A 14,977-nucleotide genomic window follows, 5' to 3' on the forward strand; every position below is an offset into this window, starting at 1 on the left:
CCATGCTCACTATGAGAAGGGAGGCATATGTTTTGATGGCATAAGTGCTGCCATCACGCACACATTTCTGAGTTCTCACTGCCCACTAGTGGGAAAGTTCCGATAGGAAGTCTCACATGGGGCACATCTCAATACTTTCAAGTAGCTTCTTCTCCTTCCATGTATATACCAAGGTAGACACACACCCTCACATAACATACTATAACTAGCTTTGGGAAACAACATTGGGAGTCTGTGTATTGTTTGGACTCCCTGAGTTGTGCGTTGTTCTGGTGGGTGGCGACAGAAAAGAAACCTAACCCAATAGGGGAGAGTGTGGTGTGCCGTGTTTTACATTCAGCATCACTGCATCAAGGGAAATATAGTATTCTTTCGAAAACAAAGATATCTACATATATATTTCAGGATGTTGTGTATCCCTGGAAATAATCAGAATTCATGTAAACATAATTGTTTTAAAAACATAGCTTGTCCAAAAAAAAAGTGGTCTCTTGGCACAATTTACCCCGGGTATGGGGTAAGTTGAGCCTCCTTGGGGTATGTGGGTGATGGTGTCCCGTGATGGTGCTGGTAGGTTGAAGTTTAATTTATGGAATGGGGGTGTGGTATATTGATAAAGATGAGCAATAATGACTGTATAAAATAAGTAATTAAAATACTGAGCTATAGTGTATGCTCCAAAAATGTGGCTGTTATTATTTATACTAATACAATTGGTCAGAGAAAGAGGTGTTTATTTATTGTTCAACATCTCAAAAAGGTAGGGGTCCAAATTGACACCCCTAAATATTTTTTATAAATAAAGTAGTCAAAAGTTCAGTATTTGTTCCCATATTCCTACTGTAGCACGCAATGACTACATCAAGCTTGTGAATCTACAAACTTATTGGATGCATTTTCAGTTTGTTTTGGTTGTGTTTCTGAATATTTTGTGCCCAATAGAAATGAATGGTAAATAATGTATTGTGTCATTTTGGAGTCCCTTTTATTGTAAATAATGTAGATGCTACCATGATTACAGATAATCCTAAATGAATCGTGAAGAATAAGGAGTGAGAAAATTAGATGGTCAAATGTCATAAAAGTGGCTCCAAAATGACACTACATCATTTACCATTTATTTATATTGGGCACAAAATAATCTGAAACGCAACCTAAACTGCAAATCCATCCAACAAGTTTGTATAAAATAATATAATTTCCCCAGAAATGTAGAATACAGCATAGCTCAGTATCAATCATTTATTTTATAGTCATTGTTGCTCATCTTTATCAAGGGTGTCAATAATTTCAGACCCTACTGTATATCTTAAATATACCTACATTCAGATATACAGTCGTATGAAAAAGTTTGGGCACCCCTGACAATTTCCATGATTTCCATTTATAAATAATTGGGTGTTTGGATCAGCAATTTCATTTTGATCTATCAAATAACTGATGGCCACAGTTATATTTCAGTAGTGAAATTAGGTTTATTGGATTAACAGAAAATGTGCAATATGCATCAAAACAAAATTAGACAGGTGCATAAATTTGGGCACCCCAATAGAAAAATCACATCAATATTTAGTAGAGCCTCCTTTTGCTAAAATAACAGCCTCTAGACGCTTGCCATAGCCTCTAATGAGTGTCTGGATTCTGGATGAAGGTATTTTGGACCATTCCTCCTTACAAAACATCTCCAGTTCAGTTAGGTTTGATGGTTGCCGAGCATGGACTGCCCGCTTCAAATCATCCCACAGATTCTCAATGGTATTCAGGTCTGGGGACTGGGATGGCCATTCCAGAACATTGTACTTGTTCCTCTGCATAAATGCCCGGGTAGATTTTGAGCAGTGTTTTGGGTCGTTGTCTTGTTGAAATATCCAGCGCCGGCGTAACTTCAACTTTATGACTGATTCTTCAAACTTATTCCCAAGAATCTGCTGATAATCAGTGGAATCCATGCGACCCTCAACTTTAACAAGATTCCCAGTACCGGCACTGGCCACACAGCCCCACAGCATGATGGAACCCCCACCAAATTTTACTGTGGGTAGCAAGTGTTTTTCTTGGAACGCTGTGTTCTTTTGCCGCCATGCATAACGTCCCTTGTTATGACCAAATAACTCAATCTTTGTTTCATCAGTCCACAGCACCTTATTCCAAAATGAAGCTGGCTTGTCCAAATGTGCGTTTGCATACCTCAAGCGACTCTGTTTGTGGAGTGTGTGCAGAAAAGGCTTCTTCCGCATCACTCTCCCATACAGCTTCTCCTTGTGCAAAGTGCGCTGAATTGTTGAACGATGCACAGTGACACCATCTGCAGCAAGATGATGTTGTAGGTCTTTGGAGGTGGTCTGTGGGCTGTTTTTGACCGCTCTCACCATCCTTCACCTTTGCCTCTCCAATATTTTACTTGGCCTGCCACTTCTGGCCTTAACAAGAACTGTGCCTGTGGTCTTCCATTTCCTCACTATGTTCCTCACAGTGGACACTGACAGCTTAAATCTCTGCGATAGCTTTTTGTAGCCTTCCTCTAAACCATAATGTTGAACAATCTTTGTTTTCAGGTCATTTGAGAGTTGTTTTGAGGCCCCCATGTTGCAACTCTTCAGAGGAGAGTCAAAGAGAACAACAACTTGCAATTGGCCACCTTAAATACCTTTTCTCATGATTGGATGCACTTGTCTATGAAGTTCAAGGCTTAACGAGCTCACCAAACCAATTGTGTGTTCCAATTAATCAGTGCTAAGTAGTTACAGGTATTCAAATCAACAGAATGACAAGGGTGCCCACATTTTTGCACAGCCTATTTTTCACATCTGATTTAATTTCATACAACTTAATATTGCTACACTAAAAATCTTTATCTGGACAATACCCCAGTACTCAGCTTTTATTAGAAAATGAATGGCATGCCACTGTGATCATTTTCTGTGACGACAGAGTAAATTATTATGCAGCCTCAGAGGGGTGCCCAAACTTTTTCATACGACTGTAGATCTCTCTGTTCAATATCACTTACACTTCCATTTCTTGACCAGTTGTCTGGGACAGCGATGCTGTTTCGATGTGCCAGTTTGTAGGCAAGTTCTCTGCATTTGAGCCTACTAAGCCCATGAAACTGCTCCTCAAGTTTCTTGATATGTTTACCAAGCCCAGACTTCATGTCATCAGATAAGATCTTCTGTGCCTCTGCTACTCTATCATACTCTATCATATCTTTCACACAGGTGCATGTTTGTTTTCGTTTTTAGTCAATGTACCCCTTCAGTGTAATTCAGTCAAAATAAAAAAATTACATCTCTTGCCGCTGCTCAAGTGGACTTCTTGCCTTCTTCCTTGGCTGCTCTCTCAAGAACCTCAAGGGTGGCTAGACCCCTGCTTGTTTTAAGCTTGTATATGATGTCTGCTCTGTAACAATAAAAATGCACTAGCTTGAATTCATATGCACGATACATTGCATACAACTGACAAAATCTAATCATCATTTGAATGGGGGATGGTGGTCATTGGCTCAACTTACCTCAAGGGAAACATTTGAACTATAGTACCACACAGAGCTACAAAGATGCACTTTCATGCCAGGTTTAGGACCTCATATTGTAGCTTACAGAGACCCTAACTGGTGTATAAAACAATCTACACTGAACAAAAATATAAACGGAACAAGTAAAGTTTTGGTCCCATGTTTCATGAGCTGAAATAAAAGATCCCAGGATTTTTTCATTCTCACAAAAAGCTTAGTTCTCTCAAATGTTGTGCACAAAGTTGTTTACATCCCTGTTAGTGAGCATTTCTCCTTTGCCAAGATAATCCATCCACCTGACAGGTGTGGCAAATCAAGAAGCTGATGATCATTACACTCTAAAATGTGCAGTTTTGTCACACAACACAATGCCACAGAAGTCTTTAGTATTGAGGGAGCATGCCGACTGCAGTAATGTCCACCAGAGCTATTGCCAGAGATTTGAATGTTAATTTCTCTACCCTAAGCCGCCTCCAATGTCATTTTAGAGAATTTGGCAGTACATCCAACCGGCCTGACAACTGCAAACCACGTGTACGGCATTGTGTGGGCCAGCGGTTTGCTGATGTCAACATTGTGAATCGAGTGCCCCGTCGTGAAGGTGGGGTTATGGTATGGGCAGGCATAAGATACGGAAGCTATGAACACAATTGCATTTTATCAATGGCAATTTGAATTGTCGTGCTATTCATGCGACGCCATAACCTGATGTTTCAGCATAATAATGCATGCCCCATGTCGTAAGGATCTGTACATAATTCCTGGAAGTTGAAAATGTCCCAGTTCTTCCATGGTCTGCATACTCACGAGACATTGAGCATGTTTGGGATGCTCTGGATCGACGTGTACGACAGCCTGTTCCAGTTCCCACCAATATCCAGCAACTTCACATAGCCATTGAAGAGGAGTGGGACAACATTCCACAGGCCACAATCAACAGCCTGATCAACTCTATGCAAAGGAGATGTGTGTCGCTGCATGAGGCAAATGGTGGTCACACCAGATACTGACTGGTTTTCTGATCCATGCCCCTACCTATTATTTTGAAGGTATCTGTGATCATCATAGCAGCAGCATACCACCCTGCATACCACTGCTGGCTTGCTTCTGAAGCTAAGCAGGGTTGGTCCTGGTCAGTCCCTGGATGGGAGACCAGATGCTGCTGGAGGTGGTGTTGGAGGGCCAGTAGGAGGCACTCTTTCCTCTGGTCTAAACAAAGATCCCAATGCCCCAGGGCAGTGATTGGGGACACTGCTCTGTGTAGGGTGCTGTCTTTCGGATGGGACGTTAAACGGGTGTCCTGACTCTCTGAGGTCATTAAAGATCCCATGGCACTTGTCGTAAGAGTAGGGGTGTTAACCCCGGTGTCCTGGCTAAATTCCCAATCTGGCCCTCAACCATCACGGTCACCTAATAATCCCCAGTTTACAATTGGCTCATTCATCCCCCTCCTCTCCCCTGTAACTATTCCCCAGGTCGTTGCTGCAAATGAGAACGTCTTCTCAGTCAACTTACCTGGTAAAATAATGGATAAATAAAATAAATAAATAAAATCATGCATGTCTGTATTCCCAGTCATGTGAAATCCATAGATTAGGGCCTAATTAATTTATTTCAATTGACTGATTACCATAAATGAACTGTAACTCAGTAAAATCTTTGAAATTGTTGCATATTGTGTTTATATTTTTGTTCAGTATACTTTGGCTTAGATCAGGGATTCGCAAACTCGGTCTTCACGGACCCCAATGGGCTAATGAAAGGATGTTCGATTGGCACTATATGGTTATGTTGTAGTCATTTTAAGTGGACTAGGAGAGTGGTAGTTCACTAGGCTAATCTATTGTTAAATGTAGTAAATTGTTACAGATAGACATGGGTTGTGTGCTAGTTTGAGTGTAGTTATGTCAGTGTTATGTAGTAATTATGGATAGTAGGGGTGCATGAAACTTCAATTCTACGTGGGATTCATAATGAGGGGCAATATTTCAGAAAGTACAATATAAATGATGGTTAGAAGATGTGTAAGAGCAGTAGTGGTCACATCTACCAAAAATGTGTATGTTTATTTCGAACTCCATGTCTAGTAATCAAGTGACAAGTTGATTGAAGCTGGTAAGTTTGTAGTAATGTTGGTATGTTTAGCTTTGGAGCTCTTACAGAAATGTGAGACGTGAAAGAAGTGAAGATTCCGCAGAATGTCACAAGCACTAATAAGTAAAGATTCCATAGAATGTCATGACCACTTGCTCTTGAGGGTAAAGGGCTAGATATAGGAAACGGGGTTAGGTTTGGCCAGTTGAGCAGCCTTTCTTAAAGAATTAGGCTGCGTTCACACAGGCAGCCCAATTCTGATATGTTTTCCACTAATTAGTATGTTGACTAATTACATCAGATCATCAAACGACCAATTAGTGGGGGGGGGGGGGGGGATCAGAATTGGGCTGCCTTTCTAGACTGCAAGGTCCCATAACAACTGCAATGGCTGAGAAGAATCAAGCCCCTCCCTTGGACTTTTCCCTCCAATGCGTTTGAGGAGGTGAGGAGAGAAGACAAGGAATGGAGGAAATATACACACATTTAAAAACTAAACACTAATTATCCTTTTATCTATTGGCATTTCTTTTGTTTTAAAACAGTCGCCAACGTTCTTAGCTAATAACATTTCTTATCTAACTGTATGCATTTCCCATGGCTCCATTCAATCTGTATTGTGGAAGTTCAGCTTTGTAGCATGATTGACAGTTAAAGACAATGTTCCTGTGGTCGCGGAGACTGCATTCACGGTAAAACGCTGCATTGATGTTGGCTCAATCGAAAATGACCTTTACATCAGCGATACAGATTGAATAGAGCCCCTAACTTTGACTGAACAGCTTGAAATATGAGTCAAAAAAAGACTGGTGTACTCACCCTAGTGGACTAGGTCATGAAATAGAGACCAGAAGGTCATAAGTTTGAATCTTGCCCTCTTGGTGTAAGATTTATTTTCTGAATGTATTATATAATACAAAGCCATTCATCTGGATTCATCTTTATTTTGTCACTGAAGATAATACCTGGTAAATCAGGGCCCGTATTCATAATTCCTAGAGAAGCAATGCGGATCTAGTGTCAGTTTGCCTTTTAGATCACAATGATTAAGATTACATGGGATATGACACTCCGAGACGCTATGTGAACGTGGGTCTAGTTCTGTTTGATTCCAGGGCAACACTCCCATCTAGTGGTCTAGTTAGTTGGTGTGGAAAACATAAAGCACTCCGCCCATTGGATATACTGGGGAAGTTTACTTTTTGGACTATGTACTAATTATGTCTTCTTCCTCCCAAAGTGTGCACCTGTTCACTTTCCTTCACCGATTAAAGGAAATATGAAAATAAATATTGTGGAAACTCCCACAATAATGTTTACGAGTGTACACTTCAGAAGATTGTTGCAACCCCTATTACTAGCCTGTTCAACCTCTCTTTCGTATCGTCTGAGATTCCCAAAGATTGAAAAGCTGCCACGATCATCCCCCTCTTCAAAGGGGGATACACTCTAGACCCAAACTGCTACAGACCTATATCTATCCTACCCCGCCTTTCTAAGGTCTTTCGAAAGCCAAGTTAACAAACAGATTACCGACCATTTCGAATCTCACCGTACCTTCTCCGCTATGCAATCTGGTTTCAGAGCTTGTCATGGGTGCACCTCAGCCACGCTCAAGGTCCTAAACGACATCATAACCGCCATCAGTAAGAGACATTACTGCGCAGCCGTATTCATTGACCTGGCCAAGGCTTTCAACTCTGTCAATCACCACATCCTCATCGGCAGACTCGATAGCCTTGGTTTCTCAAAGGATTGCCTCGCCTGGTTCACCAACTACTTCTCTGATAGAGTTCAGTGTGTCAAAACGGAGGGCCTGATGTATGGACCTCTGGCAGTGTCTATGGGGGTTCCACAGGGTTCAATTCTCGGGCCGACTCTGTTCTCTGTATACATAAATGATGTCGCTCTTGCTGCTGGTGATACTCTGATCCACCTCTACACAGACGACACCATTCTGTATACTTCCGGCCCTTCTTTGGACACTGTGTTAACTATCCTCCAGACGAGCTTCAATGCCATACAACTCTCCTTCCATTGCCTCCAACTGCTCTTACATGCAAATAAAACTAAATGCATGCTCTTCAACCGATCCCTGCCTGCGCCTCCCCGCCCGTCCAGCATCACTACTCTGGACGGTTCTGACTTAGAATATGTGGACAACTACAAATACCTAGGTGTCTGGTTAGACTGTAAACTGTCCTTCCAGACTCACATTAAACATCTCCAATTCAAAATTAAATCTAGAATCGGCTTCCTATATTGCATCAAAGCATCCTTCACTCATGCTGCCAAATATACCCTCGCAAAACTGACTATCCTACCGATCCTCGACTTCGGCGATGTCATTTACAAAATAGCCTCTACTCAACAAACTGGATGCAGTCTATCACAGTGCCATCCGTTTTGTCACCAAAGCCCCATATACTACCCACCACTGCGACCTGTATGCTCTCGTTGGTTGGCCCTCGCTTCATACTCGTCGCCAAACCCACTGGCTCCAGGTCATCTACAAGTCTCTGCTAGGTAAAGCCCCGCCTTATCTCAACTCACTGGTCACCATAGCAGCACCCACCCGTAGCATGTGCTCCAGCAGGTATATTTCACTGGTCACCCCCAAAGCCAATTCCTCTTTTGGCTGCCTTTCCTTACAGTACTCTGCTGCCAATGACTGGAACAAACTGCAAAAATCACTGAAGCTGGAGACTTATATCTCCCTCGCTAGCTTTAAGCACCAGCTGTCAGAGCAGCTCACAGATCACTGCACCTGTACATAGCCCATCTGTAAATAGCCCATCCAACTACCTCATCCCCATACTGTATTTATTTATCTTGCTCCTTTGCACCCCAGTAACTCTACTTGCACATGCATCTTCTGCACATCAATCACTCCAGTGTTTAATTGGTATATTGTAATTACTTCGCCACCATGGCCTATTTATTGCCTTACCTCCCTTATCTTACATCATTTGCACACACTGTATAGACTTTTTTCTACTGTATGTTTGTTTATTCCATGTGTAACTCTGTGTTGTTGTATGTGTCGAACTGCTTTGCTTTATCTTGGCCAGGTCGCAGTTGTAAATGAGAACTTGTTCTCAACTAGCCTACCTGGTGAAATAAATATAATAAAAAATAAGATATTATTGGGCTGCACTCATTGTTAGTACATTGAAAGAATCAAATTCAGAAATACGACTTGAACTTCTCAGACTTATATAAAAACACAACACAAAAAACCAAGCCATTGTGTAGTTTTTTCCCCTTTATGCGTTTCTGTGAATATTTACAAAACCATAGACCTATGTACAATACCAACTCGCAAATGAACAAATAAACTACGGACAGCACAAACAAACCAGTTTACGTAATGATCATATATTTTTTTTTATGTACACCGAAACTGGCAAGATGATAGCATGAAACAATGTAAGATTATATGTGATTATGTTAAATAAATTCAACTATCTATCAAGAGGTGTTGTGCGGTTTTAATCCAATAAGACAAAATGTCGGGTTACTTGGCGCTCCGGCAAACCTACAAAGAAGCCTAGCTCTGGTCCAGGGCGTTAGTGCGACTTGCTAAAGCTGTGAAGGCTCAAGCCGGGATTCCACCCGACCGCACTGTGTCAGCTATGCACCTTTGAAAGGCAATGTTTCTGCAAACTCTATACATGTCGGCTTAAATCGGAAATGACCTTAAAAATGTCAAGCGCTATAATGCAAATCTACCACTGATCGGATTGAATGCCAGCCTAAGCAAGCCACACTAACGCCCTGGACTAGAGCTACAAGCAGCTCATCGATAGAAACCAGAGGAGCAGAAAAAAAGACTGGAGCTACACTGGTCAGTCTGAAAAGGCAAAACAATCAACACAAATGACGCAACAACACTGCATGTAAAAACATAACGTGGGCATAGTATTCAGCTATGCTCACTCTTCTGAAAGACTGCCCCCCAAAAATCACTTTGAAGAACACAGCCAAGTTAAATACGGAACTCTGCTCGTCGCAGAAGAATGGCCCTAATGCACCTTTTCAAAGCGCTTTTAAGAAAACACGTGTGCAACAGGCACAAAATAAAAGAAAGATGCCAACAACAAGAATATACTTGGTGTGTTTTAGGCAAAGCAGTATTCAACTGCTGTCTTGTAGTGTCAATTTTGAAGGGAGCGGGGAAAAGCCCCAAACTGACTATACAGTGTTTTAGGTAGTCCAAAAAGAACATTTACAACACATTGATGGTGGCGTCCCCCCCCCCCCCCCCTCACTCTAACCCAGGGGTGCAGGCTTTTGCTCCGGCCCAGCGCTATTAACACACCCGTTTTAAATAATGATCTAACCATAGTCTTTCAGTCAGGTGTAGTTTCATCGGGTGAGTTAGCAGTGGAACTAAAGCATGCACTCCCCAGGACTGGGTGTTGGAGACCCTATAACATCTTCTCAGCACTAGAAACACACACCACAGCCTCAAACAATAATAGTGTTACCTTTAGTGTGTTCAGAAAAGCCATACAACACTTGAGGATGTCAAAAACACCGGAGTCCCAGAAAAAAATCGAAATACAACAAATCGGCGGTGCGTTCTCAACATTGTTCGTCTCGTTTTGAAGCGAAAACAAAATGAAAATGTCCACATACACTGTATACAACACAGGTTGTTGCCACTCCTACACAGTCACTCCTTCTCTCACTCCCCCAGTCTCTCCCTCTTTTTGTCTCGGAGGACCATATATAAGGGTATCAATTGCTAGGTTTCCATCCAATTGGTGACAGATACTCTCAAATCCGCACAAAAACTATATTCACATTTTCCCACCAGAGACGCGTTTCCATCAAATTGACTCTGCGTGATGATGTAGTGCACATAAAAATAAAAAGTTAAATGGGTTTCCATCACATTTTCAACTCTACGGATCGTTTTCCCACAAAAACTGTTCTGTTATATAGCGAGTCTGCCCACTCTGGTACTGGCACGTGCGCGCTGTTGGCTAGAGCGCACGTATAGGCTACATGAGATTATTACGGCCAATAGAGCGAGTTTTCTTTATTTGTCAAACGGCTGCCAAGCATCGATGATCACGTCACCAAAATAAGACCCTTGATATTTATTAAAACAGGAGCATCAAGGTCATCACCGTGCACTTTCACCACCCTGTGAAGTTCATCCTAATTGATTTCATCCGTAGCCTAATAAACTGCATGCTTTCCTGACCATAGTGGGAGGGCCACACAACATGTCATCACGTGACTCCAAGTTGACTTCGATATGATGGTTATTACGTCAATAGTTCCACCGACATTTCTCGCACACTTCATTTTACCGACACAAAAAGATCCCACCTTGTCTTAGCGTATTTCGTTTTGTTGACATTTGGAAAGTGTACCCGAAAAATGTTGTTTCCATCGGGCCTGTCATTTTGACCAGACATTGACCCGTACTTTACTGCAGAAAAAGGTTGGGTGGAAACCTGCTTAATGAGATGTAGGCTACATTCCAATACCCACATTAGCGTACCACTTCGAAGGCACGCCCACTACATTGCTTCCTTAAGCGGCAACTCTGTTCCTTAACCGTCAACTCTTGTTTTTTGACCGTCAGCAAAAGAAAAATGACAGAGTTGACCACGCCTCTGTTTTGGCTTCCTTCATTCTAAGTAGCACGCTAGTGTGGATATTGTGGAGCTATTGTCGTGTCCGTCCATCAATCTCTCAGTCTCTCCGTCAGTCTTCTCAGCACACCATGATGGGCGTCCCGTCGTCCTCGCGCCGCTGGTTCTTCTTGAGCAGCTGGATGCGGTTGTGACAGTAGAATTTGATGGCCCGCCAGTCGCGCCGGTTGGTGACCAGCAGCGGGCAGCTCTGCAGGCAGCGCTCGCAGTCGGCCTTGGCGGGCACGCGCAGCTCGGCGATGTTGCAGGTCAGGTGCTCCTCCACAGCGGCACGCTCTGCGTCCGACCACGGGCGCTTGAGGACGCCGCGTTTGCCTGTGCGGGGAGAGGGTGGGTTAGTACACACAGGGATGGATCTGTGTAGACATGTCTTTGTGGTGGGCTGTATACAGTACACACACACTACTGTGTACATACACACACACACTTCTGTATTGGTCTTGAATGTCTCAGCTCTTTCGGAGTATGAGTATGGATTGAACACACACACACACACACACACACACACACACACACACACACACACACACACACACACACACACACACACACACACACACACACACACACACACACACCTGATTTGGGCCCACCTGAGCCTCTCCTGCGGCCGGGGAGCGAGGGGGAGAGGGGCGATGTGGAGGAGGGCGTGACCTTGAGTTTCCTGGCACGCGGCGTCCTGCTGTTGGTCCTGCCCTTCCTCACCATCAGCAGGCTGGGAGGGGCCACCTCGCCCTTCTCCTTCCGCCCCTCGCCGTCAGAGTCGCCCTCCGAGTACGAGTCGGCCGAGTTGCCTGACATCACTGTAGGGGGAGAAAGAGAAGGGTCAAATACATGTACATGTTTCTCAACTTTAACTACAACGCTGGTCCTCATCATACTAAAGGGCAGTCCAAAATGAACAATCATCATGAGACGACGCGTGAACTGTTTAACCCTCTAGAGTTGATTGACGCACTGCTGCGTCATTCTAAGTGACATCATTTAAAAAAAAATCCCCATCAAAATGTCAGTTTAAGCTAGATATATCTTTTTCAATCCACCGCATCTGCCGATGTCGCACTTCCGCATCTGCGGTGAAAGGTGGCAGAGCCAGAGCGGTGTTTGTCAGACCATGAGACATCCCGAAAATCGGTCATCTCACGAAAACTTCTGATCGGTTTGACCTACAGCTAACCTTTCTCTAACGGTCATCGTGCTTTGTTCCATCCGTTCCATTATATCAAGCAGGTTGAATCAAGCGCACTTAATAAACAGTAAAGGAGAAAAAGAACCACTTATAGCTTGACTAGTCAGGTCTGACGTATATGTTAATCCTCAGTGTCTCCTTACCGTCAAGCTCCAGACAGATGTGGTGGAGGCTCATCCCCCGGAACAGCACGCCGTCTCTCTCCCCGCACAGCACCACGCGCCCCACTCTACCCATCAGCCCCGGGTCCTGGCCAATCCCGCCGCAGCTCTGCGTCACGTGGTACTCGCGCTCCAGGAAGTGTTCCAGGCGCTCTACGGCGTTCCCACCCGGTTGTCCTGGCTCCTCCCCCTCGCCGAGCAATAGCAGCTGCGTCAAGATGGCGACCTGGCGCCGGACGCGGGTCTGGGTGAGGGCGCGGGGGTTCCGGGTGCCGCTGGAGCGGGCCAGGCTCCGGAGGAGGTCGGTGCCACGGAGGGGGGTGGCTGGGGAGTGGTACGGCCGGGCAAAGACGTACGGGTTCTGGGGATCGACGCCGACATCTTGCCTGGTCTGGAGGAGTAGTTCCAGACACGGCTCGCAGTGCGGTGGCAGGATAAGAGGCTGGACTCTTCCTCGTTTGCCCTGGACACCTACTCGAGGCAAATGTGGAAGCACGAGACGCTCAAAGGGCGAAAGCGATGCCTCCAGGGGTGTGAGGGCGGGCGGGGCGCCGGGGGGCACTGGCACAGGGCACTGGGGGGTGACACGGGAGCGGTATTCGGCTATGGCCAGTTTGGAGACCTCGCACTCACGGCGACGGTTGTAGAGTATGAGCAGGGCGAGGGAGGAGTGGCACAGGAGGCGCCAGGCCTCGGCGGATTGGAGCTGGCGGGACAGGGAGAGGAAGGCAGAGTGCTGGAGCCTGCGGAGGTAGAGAACCAGGGAAGACAGGGAGGAGAGGAGGGGCAGCATGTGGAGACGTCCCGAACTGAGGGAGAGGGAGGGAAGAAGAGAAAGAATGAGGGAGAAAGGAGAGGGAGAGAGATTAGTTTCAATTGCAGGCGTCAGTTATTAATTTATTCAAAGCACAACAAAACAATTCAACATCTATTTAAAGTATGTACTACACTCATAACATTTAATATATTGATAACATCACAGCAGCAGTTTGAAGTTAATTTTAAGTCCGTCTCAGTTGACTGATTTAGTCATCTAATTAAAGCATGCTAAAAGCATTCCTGCTGTTTGCTGGCACTTTGCTGATCCATCAACTACTTTCTCAATATCCATTTGATGAGGTGAATCTGTCATTTATGTGAACGAGTCCTTTAACGGAGTAGCTCACCTCAATAACTCCTTCTCCTTATCCTCCGCTCCACTGTCGTCTTCCATCATTCCGTTCTCCTCCTCCTCTTCATGTTCGTCCTCTTTCGGCAGCCGCTCCATCTCCTTGGGCGTCTGCTGAAAGACGTGGGGAAAAGCCGCCTCTGCCTCTTCTTTGGGCTTCACCACCTCAACTTCCACCAGATCGTTCTCCTCTTCCTCCTCCTCTTTTTCCTTCTTCACTTTGCGCAGTCCCGCCTTTCTGGGCGGGGTCACAGCCGCCGGAGGCGGGCTTCTCTTCAGAACGGACACGGCCACCGCACTGCACCCTCTGGGTGGAGTCAATACCAGGGGGGAGGAGTTTCCCCCAACGGCGGAGGAAGGGGATTGGGCGGTCGGATGTTGAGGAGACAGGGAGAACGCGGTGGTGCCCCCCTGTGGTGGCTTGTGGGAGTTTTGCTCCGCTCCTGATGATGACCGAGGTTGCTGCTGGGACTGAGTGTGGTGTGTGGCGTGCGCGGCCGCCAGGTGGGGCATAAAGCGCTCGATGAGCGCGGCGCGGATCTCAGGCTGGTTGGTGTGGTGCTTGTCCAGGTGGCGCCCCAGTGAGCGGAAGTGGCGGCCGCAGTAGGTGCAGCTCAGCTTCTGGGGGGGCACGCCCATGCCGACCCCCCTGGCGATGTTAATACTGATGTTCGCCGTCGTGTTGGGCCCCAACGGAGCGGGGGATTTGAACAGAGAAGGGCGAGAAGAGGTGGAGGAGGAGGGAGGGGGGGAGAAGGTGAGGGGGCGGTATGAAGAGGAGAGGGCAGGGCGGCCCGGGGATGTCCGGTGAGGGGTGGTTCTCTTTTTGGAAGGGGTGGTGGTCCGGCGGCGTTTTCGGCGGCGAGGTGTTTGTCTCTGACCCCCGTCCTCGCCCTCCTCATTCTGGGGATCCGAGTCGCTGGCGTTGGAGTGGGAGAGGGGGGAGGAAGAGGGGGACAGGGGCCAGGAAGGGGTGAGGTAGTCCTGGGCTGAGAGAGAGGAGGGCACGGGCCCGGGCTCTTCCTCCTGAGAGAGAGAGAGAGAGAGAGAGACAGCGAGATGAGTGGTGTTTGAGCCAGTTGTGTGAGTAGAGTACAGACAAGTGACATGTACATAAGACAGACTGTTTAGAGCAGTGGTTCTCAATCCTGGTCCTGGGGACCCAAAAGGGGTGCATTT

The 14,977-nt window shown here is 45.7% G+C and overlaps 1 protein-coding gene across 3 annotated transcripts in view; it reads right to left on the reverse strand.

Moving 5' to 3' along the window:
* Positions 1-8,853: 8,853 nt before the first annotated feature.
* LOC120034909 overlaps positions 8,854-14,977 on the reverse strand; it is a 15,919-nt gene continuing 9,795 nt past the window's right edge. For 2 of the 3 annotated variants that reach the window (XM_038981576.1, XM_038981575.1), the window contains exons 6-9: positions 13,797-14,824; positions 12,613-13,439; positions 11,859-12,083; positions 8,854-11,595 (exon numbers count right to left, since the gene is read on the reverse strand). In XM_038981576.1, the coding sequence (XP_038837504.1) occupies positions 11,342-11,595; positions 11,859-12,083; positions 12,613-13,439; positions 13,797-14,824 (2,334 nt within the window). In that variant the 3' untranslated portion in view covers positions 8,854-11,341. The remainder of the gene's footprint in view (positions 11,596-11,858; positions 12,084-12,612; positions 13,440-13,796; positions 14,825-14,977) is intronic. The other variant, XM_038981577.1, reaches the window with a different exon arrangement.

Source organism: Salvelinus namaycush, chromosome 42 (genome assembly GCF_016432855.1).
Source record: "Salvelinus namaycush isolate Seneca chromosome 42, SaNama_1.0, whole genome shotgun sequence".
NCBI lineage: Eukaryota > Metazoa > Chordata > Actinopteri > Salmoniformes > Salmonidae > Salvelinus > Salvelinus namaycush.